General features: G+C 46.6%; 1 protein-coding gene across 1 annotated transcript in view; it reads left to right on the top strand.

The window, feature by feature from the left end:
• The window catches only part of B4galnt2 (beta-1,4-N-acetyl-galactosaminyltransferase 2), a 59,401-nt gene that overhangs the window by 17,080 nt on the left and 29,655 nt on the right, over nucleotides 1–12,666 (top strand). The window contains exons 2-4 of the mRNA XM_021177919.2: nucleotides 8,924–9,139; nucleotides 9,787–9,924; nucleotides 12,038–12,144. Of these exons, the coding sequence (XP_021033578.1) occupies nucleotides 8,924–9,139; nucleotides 9,787–9,924; nucleotides 12,038–12,144 (461 nt within the window). The remainder of the gene's footprint in view (nucleotides 1–8,923; nucleotides 9,140–9,786; nucleotides 9,925–12,037; nucleotides 12,145–12,666) is intronic.

The following is a 12,666-nucleotide window of genomic DNA, read 5'->3' as shown; positions in this document are numbered from 1 at the left end:
TTCCCCAGCTGAAGAGTTCTGAATCCATGCAGTTGAATCCTTCTCAACAGTCTGTGTTGCGGGAACACTTCATTAACCGCTCCTTCCCCGTGATGCAGTTCTGAATCCTCCCTGTAACAGGGGGTCTTCGCTCATGCCTGAAGATGTTACTTCCCGGGTTTCGGCACCATTTGTGGGACGCCTGAAAGACAAGACGCAAGAAAGACACCACAATAGGATCCTTCTGCACATGTTTATTGGGCTGCGCATTGACTGTGTAGGCGAAAGACCCCGAGCCTTGGGCCTCTCACTCTTATATACTATCAGTTCCCATCCACTCACAGCAGGCCACATCACCTCACCAGGTACGCAGCTTCAGCTAATCAGGGCAGCAGGGGCATTATCTCCACCAAAATGGCTTCGCCAGTAACCTGGTACACCTGCACAGCTCTCACGATGTTTGTGGTTTATATGAGGAAGTCAGGTGCAAGTCATACGACTTAGCTGCAGTCCCTGGCGCCTTTGGAACTGCCGCCACACCCGTTCCCCACAGTATGTTCTGGATTTGTTTGTTTGTTCATTTGTTTGTTTGAGATGTGTAGTGGTTTGAATAAGAATGGCTCATAGATTTGAATGCTTGCTTACTATAGTGTCGCTATTTCACAGGATTAGGAGGCATGGCCTTGTTGGAGGAAATGTGTTCCTGGTGGTGGGCTTTGAGGTTTCAAAAGCCCATGCAAAGCCCAGAGTCTTTCTGTCAGTGAATCAGGATATAGCTTCCAGCTCCTTCTCCAGCGCCATTTCTTCCTACATTCCACCATGCTTCCTGCCATGATGATAGTGGACTAAACTCCTAAAACTGTAAGCCAGTCCCAATTAAATGCATTCTCTTATAAGAGCTGCTTTGGTCCTGGTGTCTCTTCATAGAATTAGAACATTGATAAAGACAAGATGGAGGTGTCATAATGGGGGCTGGGGTCCTTGCAGGTATCAGACCAGGAATTGAACCACATAAAGAGAGAAGACTGAAAACCCAGAGTAGACTGATTTGGCAACCTGGATCGGACTTCAGGGAGTCTAACGCCAGGTGGTTCATTGTTGGCATATTTAAAATACAGTACAATTTGGGGAAAGGTTTCCAGGCAACAATCAGTCCAATTGCAGGTTCACAATAAAGCTTTAGGAATGTGTACTGGCTAGTTTTGTGTCAACTTGACACAGCTGGAGTTATCACAGAGAAAGGAGCTTCAGTTGAGGAAATGCCTCCATGAGATCCAACTGTAAGGCATTTTCTCAATTAGTGCTCAAGGTGGGGAGGTCTCCTTGTGAGCAGTGCCATCTCTGGGCTGGTAGTCTTGGTTCTATAAGAGAGCAGGCTGAGAAAGCCAGGGGAAGCAAGCCAGTAAAGAACATCCCTTTATGGCCTCTGCATCAGCTCCTGCTTTCTGACCTGCTTGAGTTCCAGTCCTGACTTCCTTGGTGATGAACAGCAGTATGAAAGTATAAGCTGAATAAACCTTTTCCTCCCCAAACGTCTTCTTGGTCCTGATGTTTGTGCAGGAATAGAAACCCTGACTAAGACAGTGTGATTACTTATAAACTCTGTTATAAAGTACATGTGCCCATGAGGGTGGGTTCTATAGCTAAAAGGCCTAGACTCTAGTGTGGTCTCTCACTGATAGCACAGAGGTCAGCAGGCCATGAAGTCCATGTGACATCTCCCCTGAGGATGATCTAGGGAGGGGGAAAGAGTCTAGGATATCATTCTGGGGAACTGGGTGAGGTCTGCCTCTATAGCAAAAGGTGGGTGAGCTGCTTTCACAGATAGCTGAAATGTCACCAGATTATTAATAAAACCCACTCTCAGCTTTCTAGATGGAATTCAGGGATTTGACTTTATCTCCTCCATTGAGGAGACACTCCTGCAAGACTCTTGGTCCTCTTAGTTCTTCTCTATGAGCACAAGGACCTCTGTGGCCCCACCATCATAAGGCCCAGGTTAGCCTCAAATTCCCAGTGTAGCTGAGGGTGCTGTTGAACCTCTGATCTTCCTGCTTCCACTGCCCCAGGGCTAGAGCTACAGGCATGGGCCGCCACACTTGGTGTATGTGGTGCTGGGAATTGAAACTAGGGCTTTGTACACAGCAGGCAAGCACTTTGGCAAGTTATTTATATCTCCTGGCCTAGAGTTATGTATTTATTCTTGCTCTGATGGTCTTGATTCAAAAGATGCCTTTGAGAGCTTTAAAGTTTTCCATATTCGAAGGTTGGCTATAGTAGCACATGCCTTGACCCCAGCACTCAAGAGGCAGTGAGTTCAAGGCCAGCTTGGTCTACACAGGATGTCCAGGTCATTGAAACCTTGTCTTTAAAAACAGTCATAGATTCTATGAAACCACAGTTACTCTGCATATTCTCCCTTGGAGAGGGGATGTTTCAAGAATTTGTCACAATTTCCTTTCATAGAGGACTTCATAAGATATTTTTTTCTACTTCTATCATAGTTAATGGCCCAAATAGACTTTAAAAACTGACTGGGTGCATATTACTCTTAGCTTCAGAAGATATATGTATATTTAAGAGGTATTTAGCTATTATAAATTATTTTGATGACTTAAAAAATGTTAATGCTGCTGGGCGTGGTGGTGCACGCCTTTAATCCCAGCACTCAGGAGGCAGAGGCAGGCGCATTTCTGAGTTCGAGGCCAGCCTGGAACTCAAGTTCCAGGACAGCCAGGGCTGTACAGAGAAACCCTGTCTCGAAAAACAAAAAACAAACAAACAAAACAAAAAAAATGTTAATACTGAGTTGTATATTTTAAAATAAATTTTATTAGTTTAATAAAAAAAGAATTAAAAAAATAGCAATAGATATAGTAGTAATGGTGATTGTAACGATTGTGCATTGGGGCTGTAGAAGTGGAATCCATCGCAGAGTTAAGAGCTCGTACTTATTTGTCACTGGAAGCAAATGCTGGGGACAACCACACCTACTTGCTTTGACAATTCTAGGCAAGTGCTCTACCACTGAACTAATCCCAAGTTTGGTTTTTATATTTTTAAATTTTGATCTGTTAAGAATTGAATGGGTGTGACAGCGCAGTGGCTAAGTGTTATTATTAATTGTTACTTTATTTCTTTTTAAGATTTACTTATTTATTTTTTATACATGAGTACATCTCTTCAGACACACCAGAAGAGGGCATCGGATCCCATCATTATAGATCGTTGTGAGCCACCATGTGGTTGCTGGGAACTGAACTCAGGACCCCTGGAAGAGCAGTCAGTGCTCTTAACCACTGGAGCCATCTCTCCAGCTCCCTCGTTACTTTATTACTAATGGTGCCAAGGGCGGCACCCAGGGCTTTGACAATTCTAGGCAAGTGCTCTACCACTGAATTAATCCCAAGTTTGGTTTTTATATTTTTAAATTTTGATCTGTTAAGAATTGAATGGGTGTGACAGCGCAGATGGCTAAGTGGTTAATAGCACTTGCTACTCCTGCAGAGGAACCTGAGTTGGTTCCCAGCATCCATATCAGGTGGCTCACACTTGGCTGGAATGCACTGGAACAACTGCAGGCTTAGGCCAAGAAGTCAAGAGCTACCTCCCCCCAGCTTTGGAAAGGACAGTTAGCCAAGCTTGCAGCCCAGAGGTCAAGAGCTACTCCTCCTTGACATGAAGCAAGAAAGAGCATCACCCAGACCCCCAGAGATAGAACCCACCGTTCAACCCCATAGATTACCCATCCCTCCCTAAGTTGCTCTTTTTGGCTTTAAAACTGAATCTGCGAATTCACTCGGGTCCTTTTATCCAGGTGGAATTGGGTCCCTGCATGCAGGAATAAACGCTCTTTGCTTTTGCGTACTATTTGAGTCTTCAGCAGTTCACAGACCCTAACCTTCTGTGTATTGGCCAGGAATCGCTGGAGACCCCCACTCCAATAGTTGAACATTTTGGAGGAGCCTCTCTCCCCACCAATCGGAGGCCAGAAAGGGCAAAGCAGATACATATTTTGCCGCTCAGCGGCTGGGAAATAAGGGGAACGCCTACTCCCCCAAATCCCACCTGGAGAGCCCCCCCCAATGCCTTCTCATGCAATCCAGAGAACCTGGGAGTTCTCACCGGGTTTCTGGAGAATCTGAATATTTCCACCTGGTTTCTGAACCACACCTTAGGTCTCCGCTGCTCTCGTGCACGGAGGAGGGAGAGACTGTCTGAAAGGCGGTTCCTGTTTTCCTTTCCTTTCTGTCCGGCCCTATGTGCTCTGTAACTGTTGTTATTCTGTACTGGCTTTTAGGATATCATCTTGATTTTAAAAATGGGACAAGCGCAGAGCACCCCTCTGAGTCTGGTTCCGGGCCGTATTTGGAACTTCCGCCAGGTTATGGAGGCCTCAGGGCTGATGCAGATATAAAGCCCACTTTATACGTGGCTGGCCCAAGGAGGAAACTTATCTTCCCATCATTTACTGGGTAAAAACTGTGGTCTTTGGGGCCTCGGGTCCCTGGGCCAGGTGCCTTATGTCATCATATGGTGGAAAGACCCCCTCTCTTTGGATGAAATCCTTTTTGCTAACAGCTACACCACCCCCTGCTCTCCTTCCTCCCAAGGATAGGAGGCCCAGGCAGCCAGTCTTACTTCCTCCTTCAGACCCAGAGGAGGTCTCCCCCCCGACCCCCACACCCCCCACACCCCCACACCCCCCACATCCCACCAACCCCCATATTGCTTCCTCAGCTCCTGCCCACCAGGTGCAGGCTGAAAAGGAAGCTCCTGATTCATCCTGGAGCCTGCCACATACTTGGGGTTCTAGCGGCCCAGAGAGCTCACTCAGGTTCTCATCAGGCTGCCTCAACCACCACCCTACCCCTCAGGGCTACAGGACCCCCTAGATCCACTGGGCAGACCTTTTATGACCTATTTGCCTCTAGCCAGTAATGACAACAGGCACCAAGCTCTATCCATGGACAAGTGGGAGAAAGTGGACTTGGGAGTGGGGCAGGTAGCTCACCCTTTTATGGTCATCCCAGGATGCTCATACCCTCTGCAAAGGAGAGATCTCCTCACTAAAATGGGAACCCAATCCCATTTTGGCTGAGAGAAAATGGAAATGCTGGGTAAGAAGAGGTATAACTTGTCATTCTGCAACCCCGCAACCTGTCCCGTCCTCAGATGTACAACATGACGGCTCTGTAGTTTGAGGGCATGTTCAGAACATTAGGCCAGACCTGACTGGCATACCCTGGCCAGATGTTGAATGCATCTATATCATGGGTGGGAACAGTTTTGTTCAACATGAAACCAAGTGTCCAGGGGTAGCAATAATGAACTTGACATGGGACTCTGTTGTTTGGGCAGTTGCTTTGCCACCAGGAACATCAGCCCCAAAAAGCTGACCTGATATCCTTGATCCAAGTTCTAAAGCTGGCAGAAGGGGCCATAGTCAACATCTACACGGATAGCAGATATGCCTTTGCTACTGCACATGTGCATGAGTGTATAGACCAAGAAAGGGGATTATTGACTGCAGACGGGAAAACAATTAAAAATAAAAAAGAGATGTTTGCTCTACAGTCAGCACTATGGCTCAAGATGGCTATAATCCATTGCCCAGGGCATCAGAAGGGACCACTGGAGATAGCCAGGGGAAACAGTGGCTGAGAAGGCTGCCAAGGAAACTGGCACAACTCCCACTGCTCACATCCAGGTGGCCCTGCCACCCCCTGCACTCCCTACGGATCAGGCTAAATGCAAAGGAATCTACAGAAAAAATGGATGACTGCATACCAATGAAGGTTGGACCATCCTACCCAAGGAGTTTGCCAGACAGCACATCCACCAAATCCACCAAGCTTCACATTTGAGTCACCAAACACTAAAAATCATTGCTAAGAGGGCCAAAATTCAAAACATTTGCTATAAGACACTAACCAGGCAATCTCAAATTGCCCCACCTGCCAGGCTATCATCTTGCAACTCCAGCCAAGAAACTCCAGGAATTAGAATCAGAGGCCAAAAGCCTGGAGCCAATTGGGGAATAGATAACACAGAATTAAAACCAGGAAAATATGGGTATAAATATCTATTAGTATTTATAGATACCTTTTCAGGATGGGTAGAAGCCTACCCAATAAAAGAGACTGCCAATGTAATGACAAAGAAGATTTTGAAAGAAATTATACCAAGGTATGGCTTGCCTGTCCTCCTTGGGTCAGACAATGGCCCAGCATGTCTCATGGGGTGTTCCTAGCAGCCCAGAGAGGCCATTGTGTGATGCTGTGAAGGTGAAAGCCTGGATTGCCATGGAGACCCCAAGATGTTGGAAGCATCAGAGTCGTGGGATTTCTGCAGAGAAAGGCAGCTAGCAGGGAATGGATCCAGCCCAAGAGAAAATGCATTGCAGTCAACAAAGCTGAAAGGCGTTGGAGATCTGAAGAGCACTTTGACATCAGACATGGAGATTCAGAGATGGGAGTTTGCCCGGCTGGTTTTTGGTCTCACCTTGGCCCAGCGTTTCCTCCCTGTGTTCCTTCTCCTCTCTCCTGGGATGGTAATGAATGTCTTCTGTCATTGTTGGACGTATGTCATCTGTTTTTTTTTCATTTTGATTTTACAGGAGGTCAATGCTTAAGAGATGGCAATGCTTATCAGAGACTTTGGACTTTTAAACATTGATGAGACTGCAATAGACTACGGGGACTTTTGGAGGAGGACTAAGTTCATTTTGCGTTAGGGTATGGCTATAAGCCTAGAAGGACCAGGGAGTGAAAGATAATGGTTTGAATGAAAATGAGCTCCCATAGGCCCCATAGGGAGTGGCAGTATTCGGAGGTGTGGCCGAGTGGCAGGAAATATGTCACTGGGGGTGGGCCTTGAGATTCAGAGGCTCAAGCCAGGCCCAGTGTCACTCTCTCTTCTTGTTGCCTTCGGATCCTGATGCAGAACTCTCAGTTACCTCTCTAATACCATGTCTGTTTGTGTTCTGCTATGCTTCTGGCCACGACAATAATGGATTAAACTCCTGAGCTATAACCCAGCCCCGATTAAATGTTTTTCTTTATAAGGCTTCCTGCCATGGCCGTGGTTTCCTCTTCACAGAAATAAAATCCTAACCGGAGAGAGTCTGCGAAAACATTTCCAGAAGGATTAAATGGGTGACTTACTTGTTAAGGTTCAGAAAGTTTTGAGTCACAATATTCCTTCAAGGAAGGAGGAGGACACACTCAAAATGTAAACAAACAACTAAGCAGCTATGCAGGGCCCCTCCTAAGCCTATAAAGACAGCAAGCAGCCACTGGGACACGATGCTTTTCCCACCAGCCACAGAGCTGCTTGCAGGAGCCTCTGAGAGCTGTTGGAGAGAAGGAAGCCTGCGTGCGGGTTCTGCAGTGAGCTCGGGCGGTGCAGCTTTCCTGAGTTGTCAGCCATGTTGTGCTTGGTGATGCAGCTGCCTATGGATTGTCGCATCTCCAGCAAGAAACCTCTCACCCAGATTCCCAATCAGTTCATTGCGTCACCAGGTCGGTTTTGATATCATCTTTACTTTCGGCTGTTGCCGTTCCCTGTTTAGAGTGGACGAGTGTTGGTTCACGCTAAAGTGTCTGAAGACGGAACAGAAAGAAAGACCCAGCCTGGGTGTAGGGGGTAATGTCCCTTGGGCTGGAATTCTGCTCTCCCAACTTCCTGTTTTGCTTTGATGTGAGGAACCCCCTTGGGGCCTTCTTTGCACTGAGTGACTAAACTTCTTAAACCATTTGTAATGGGGTCCGACGCCCTCTTCTGGTGTGTCTGAAGACAGCTGCAGCGACAACGCAGTGAGACCTGACTTCAGATGTTTTTTGCACAAATTCCAGCTCTCCTTCTCTCTCTCTCCCCATCCCTTCATTTGGGATCTTCTGGGTCCTTTTTGTCACTTGATTCCTTCCTTCTCTGTTTTGTGAGTTGTCCTAAGAAATGATTTCCACCTTCTTTAAGGCAGAACCTCTGCCTAGTGGTGGCGGCAGCGGCGGCGACGCATGCCTTTAATGTCAGCACTCGGGAGGCAGAGGCAGGAAGTTGTTCTCTGTGAGTTTGAGGTCAGCCTGGTCTATAGAGCCAGTCTCAGGCAAGCCAGGGCTAAATCTTTTCTCAGAAAACAGTAACAACAATGAGAGAGAGAGAGAGAGATCTTATTGCCTTGGAGCTTACCATTAAACTGTCTGGCCAGTGAATCCCTGCCCCTAATATCCTCTATTGTCTTCCTGTTTAACTTCATACCCAACTTAAAAAAAAAAAGTTAATCAGGGCTGGAGAGATGGCTCAGCGGTTAAGAGCACTGTCAGCTCTTCTAGAGGTCCTGAATTCAATTCCCAGCAACCACATGGTGGTTCACAACCATCTGTAAAGGGATCCAATGCCCTCTTCTGGTGTGTGTCTGAAGACAGTTACAGTGCACTCATACATATAAAATAAATGAGTAATTCTTAAAAATGAAAAACAAAAACAAAAAAGTAATCCAGAACCCAGTCATGGTGATGCTCGCCTTTAATCTCAGCATGAGAGGCAGAGGCAGGCAGATCACTATGAATTCAAGGCCAGTATGATCTACATGGTGAATTCCAGGCCAGCTAGGCTTATATGGTGGGACCTGTCTCAAAAAAAACAAAGTAAGACTAATAGTTATTACTATTGAGAGTGTGGAATGTCCACGAGCAAATGCCATGGCTCGGGTATGGGTGTCAGAGGACAACTCGTTAAGACTCCGCCCTGTCCTTCTACCCCGGGTTCTCAAATGAAGTCTTTAGGATTACAAGGTGAGCGCTCTTGCCCACTGAACCATACCCAGCTTTTTACGTGGTTGCAGGAGACTGCACTCAGGCCTCTCCTGTGCAGCGTTCCTGTCTACACCATCTATCTCCCCAGATCTTGATGTCAAACATTCTAATGTGTTTTGCTTTTTCAGCGTGTCTTTTGCCAGCTTCAGGTTTCCATGGCTCCTCAAGACATTTGTCATCATGGTAGGACTTGCCACTGTTGCATTTATGGTGAGAAAGGTGTCCCTTACAACAGACTTCAGCACCTTCAAGTCAAAGTTTCCGAAGCCTGCGCCGGTTGACCCAGTGCTGAAACTTCTACCAGAGGAGCACCTGAGGAAGCTCTTTACCTACAGTGACATCTGGTGAGACTCTGGGTGCTCCAGCCTCCCTGTTGTCCCCCTCAATGTCACTTCCCTGATTCTCCTTGAGCCTTAGACGTTGTAGACAACTCAGAACGGGTGCTAGTTATTAAAGTGAGTCTCAGAGCCCAGGGGTGGTCTGTGGGACCCAGTCTCTGTTTCCCGCACCACCAGTAACCTTGCAACCTCACTGGGAGGGTGCGGTTCCTGCCATCTGCCCTAATGGGACTAGCTGCCAACTGAAGTGCCTGTGGCTTTTAAAGAAGCAAGATAGAAGGGATAATGCTAGAGAGGGCTGTTAGGCATGGTAGTGCACTCAGGCAGCTAAGGCAGGGGGGTTACCATAAGTTTAAGGCCAGCCTGGGCCACATAGGCAAGATCTCCGTCTCAAGAAAGAAAAGGAAAAGAAGAAAGAAAAGACAGAGGGAACCGTCTTTAGTCCCTCCCTTCATCCCCACTCCCTCATCCTGTCTCTGTGAGGGGGGTCACTGCTGGGTGGTTGCAGGATATCATCCCAGTTAGGGTAGCTATGTGGTGGTAAAAAAAAAAAAAAAAAAAAAATTTCAGTGTGAGTGACACACAAGTTTAGGGCTAAGGTCCTGCCCTCCCTGCAGTCAATCATGCTTATAAGCTTTTCTCCCTCGTTCTAGGCTCTTTCCCAAAAATCAGTGTGACTGTAACTCTGGCAAACTGCACATGAAATTTAAGTTTCAGGATGCCTATAACCAGAAGGACCTTCCAGCTGTGAATGCCAGAAGACAGGCGGAATTTGAGCACTTTCAGAGGAGGTGATGCAGGCTGTGGGGGCTCCTGGGTTTCTGGGAACAGCAAACAATCAAGTGCTTGAGAGAGTGAGGAGCCCTGAGAAAAAGTCTGGACCTTGCATTCCTGAGGGGCTGCTCCTGGGAAGAACTATTAGGAACAAGCAGAGGAAGACAATGGAGGAGAGTGTTCTCCAAGAAAGATTTGCAGGGCTTTGTGTACACGAAAGATTTCAATGAGGGGCTGAAGAGATGGCTCAGAGGTTAAGAGCACTGACTGTTCTTCCAGAGGTCCTGAGTTCAAATCCCAGCAACCACATGGTGGCTCCCAACCATTTGTAATGGATCTGGTGCCCTCTTCTGGCATGCAGGCGTACATCCAGATAGAACGCTGTATATACATACTGAATAAATAAATCTTTAAAAACAAAAACAAAACATTTCAGTAAAACTGACAGAGAAAAAGGGACAGAGTTTGGCACTGCTCAGTGATGGTGTGTGGTGCAGCCCCCGGGTGCCCAGGCCAGCACAGAAGGTGAATCTATAAGCTGGGGACATTCTGTCAAGTGCCACTGTGTGCAGGGGTACAGAATGTCACTTTGTCTTTTTGACAGTGCTGGAGACTGAACACAGGGTGTCCTACGAGGCAGGCAAGCACCCCAACACTGAGCCCCTACTCCTTTATGCCCCTGCCTCAGTTCTTTTCCTGTGGTGCTGGGGAATCAAACCCAGATCCTTGTATGTGCAAATGCTTTACCTGAGTTATAGCCCCAGTCCTCCTGCCCAGATCCTTGTATGTGCAAATGCTTTACCTGAGTTATAGCCCCAGTCCTCCTGCCTTTCAATTACAGAGGATTGATATCAAAATCGTTAGTTAAAGAGGGAATTAAAACAGGTTCCGGCTGGCTTTTATTAAAGGGGATCTGTGTATGCTGGGCACTTGTCTGTAATCCCAGCACATGGGAAGCTGAAGCAGGAGGATTGTAAGTTTAAGGCCAGCGTAGATTTCATGGCAAGACCTTGTCTCAAACCAACAAGATAGAGTTGCTTGTGACAGCCCCTTTAAAAGTAACTAAGAGGAGAGAGATTTTTTTTTTTTTTTTTCGAGACAGGGTTTCTCTGTGTAGCCCTGGCTGTCCTGGAACTCACTCTGTAGACCAGGCTGGCCTTGAACCCAGAAATCCGCCTGCCTCTGCCTCCCAAGAGCTGGGATTAAAGCCATGCGCCACCACGCCGGGCTGAACAGAGAGATTTTAGAGCAGAGGTTGCCAAGCTTCAGAACGCTGCGACCCTTGAACACAGCTCCTCACGTTGTGGTGACGGCAGCCACAGCATTATTTTCATTGCTGCTTCATAACTGTCATTTTGCTACTGTTGTGAATCATCATGTGAATATCTGTATTTTCCGATGGTCTTAGGTGACCCCTGTGAAAGGGTTGTTCAACCCACGGGTTGAGAACTGATATTTTATTTTTATTTTTATTTTTTTTAAAGATTTATTTATTTATTATATGTAAGTACACTGTAGCTGTCTTCAGACACTCCAGAAGAGGGCGCCAGATCTCGTTACGGATGGTTGTGAGCCACCATGTGGTTGCTGGGATTTGAACTCTGGACCTTCGGAAGAGCAGTCGGGTGCTCTTACCCACTGAGCCATCTCACCAGCCCGAGAACTGATATTTTAGAGACATGCTTCTGATGCAAGCCTAGCTAGCTCTAACTGAATGTGAACCGTGTTTCCTTCTAGAATTGTCTATATATGATCATTGTTTCAGATATCGACATCTATCATCTCAGTAAGCAGGTATATATAAAGGGCCTGTCAGGGTTGAAGATAGTTTTTCATTAAGATTTGCTTTTTAGTTGGGCGGTGGTGAACACATGCCTTTAATCCCAGTACATAGGAGGCAGGAGTATCTCTGTGAGTTAGAGGCCAGCCTGGTGTAGGGCTACACAGAGAAATCTTGTCTTGAAAAACCAAACAACAAAAACAGATTCACTTTTTTATTATTTTAAATCATATATATGTGTGTACATGGGTAATAATTTCACTTGTTGTTGTTGTTGTTGTTGATTGTGAGGGTGCTTTTTAAAATGCATTCTGTTGTACACCAACTCTCATGCTTGCTTTCTCCTGAAGAGAAGGGCTGCCTCGCCCACCATCTCTGCTGGCTCCACCCAATCTCCCCTTCGGATACCCAGTCCATGGTGTGGAGGTGATGCCCTTGCACACAATTCTCATCCCAGGTAGGTACATCTGGATGGTTACAGGCTGCACAGGTGACGCTCTCTCTGTTCTCCTTAAACAAAAGGAGGAGTCAGTAGCTGGCCATTCACTGTGTGACCATGTGCACTGGTACAACCCAGAAATCTCGGTGGGATTTCAGTCTGTGTTAGACTCCCTGTGTCCACAACTGACCAAGCCAGCTCAGTCAACAGGGTTTCTAGGGAAAGAGCGTGGATTAAAAAAAAAAAAAAAAAAAAAAGACAATTAGATTACATTATAGTATGACCCCAGCCAGTCCTGAGGCCAGTTTATTTTTTTCCAGTCTGCTTTTATACCATTCTAGGTACACACACAGAATAGGGTCATTTCCAGCTCAAAGACAAAGTCCTCAAAGAATAAACCAGGCATAAACAAAGGTCCCATGATTACTGTATTCAGGAACTTAACGAGATGATCAAGATACAAAGAACAAAGCCGGGTGTGGTGGTACATGCCTTTAATCTCAGCACTCGGGAGGCAGAGGCAGGCGGATTTCTGAGTTC

The sequence above is a fragment of the Mus caroli genome, chromosome 11 (assembly GCF_900094665.2).
Source record: "Mus caroli chromosome 11, CAROLI_EIJ_v1.1, whole genome shotgun sequence".
Classification (NCBI taxonomy): Eukaryota; Metazoa; Chordata; class Mammalia; order Rodentia; family Muridae; genus Mus; species Mus caroli.
Note: the sequence above shows the minus strand (reverse complement) of the source record. Positions and strands in the feature narration are given on the sequence as shown.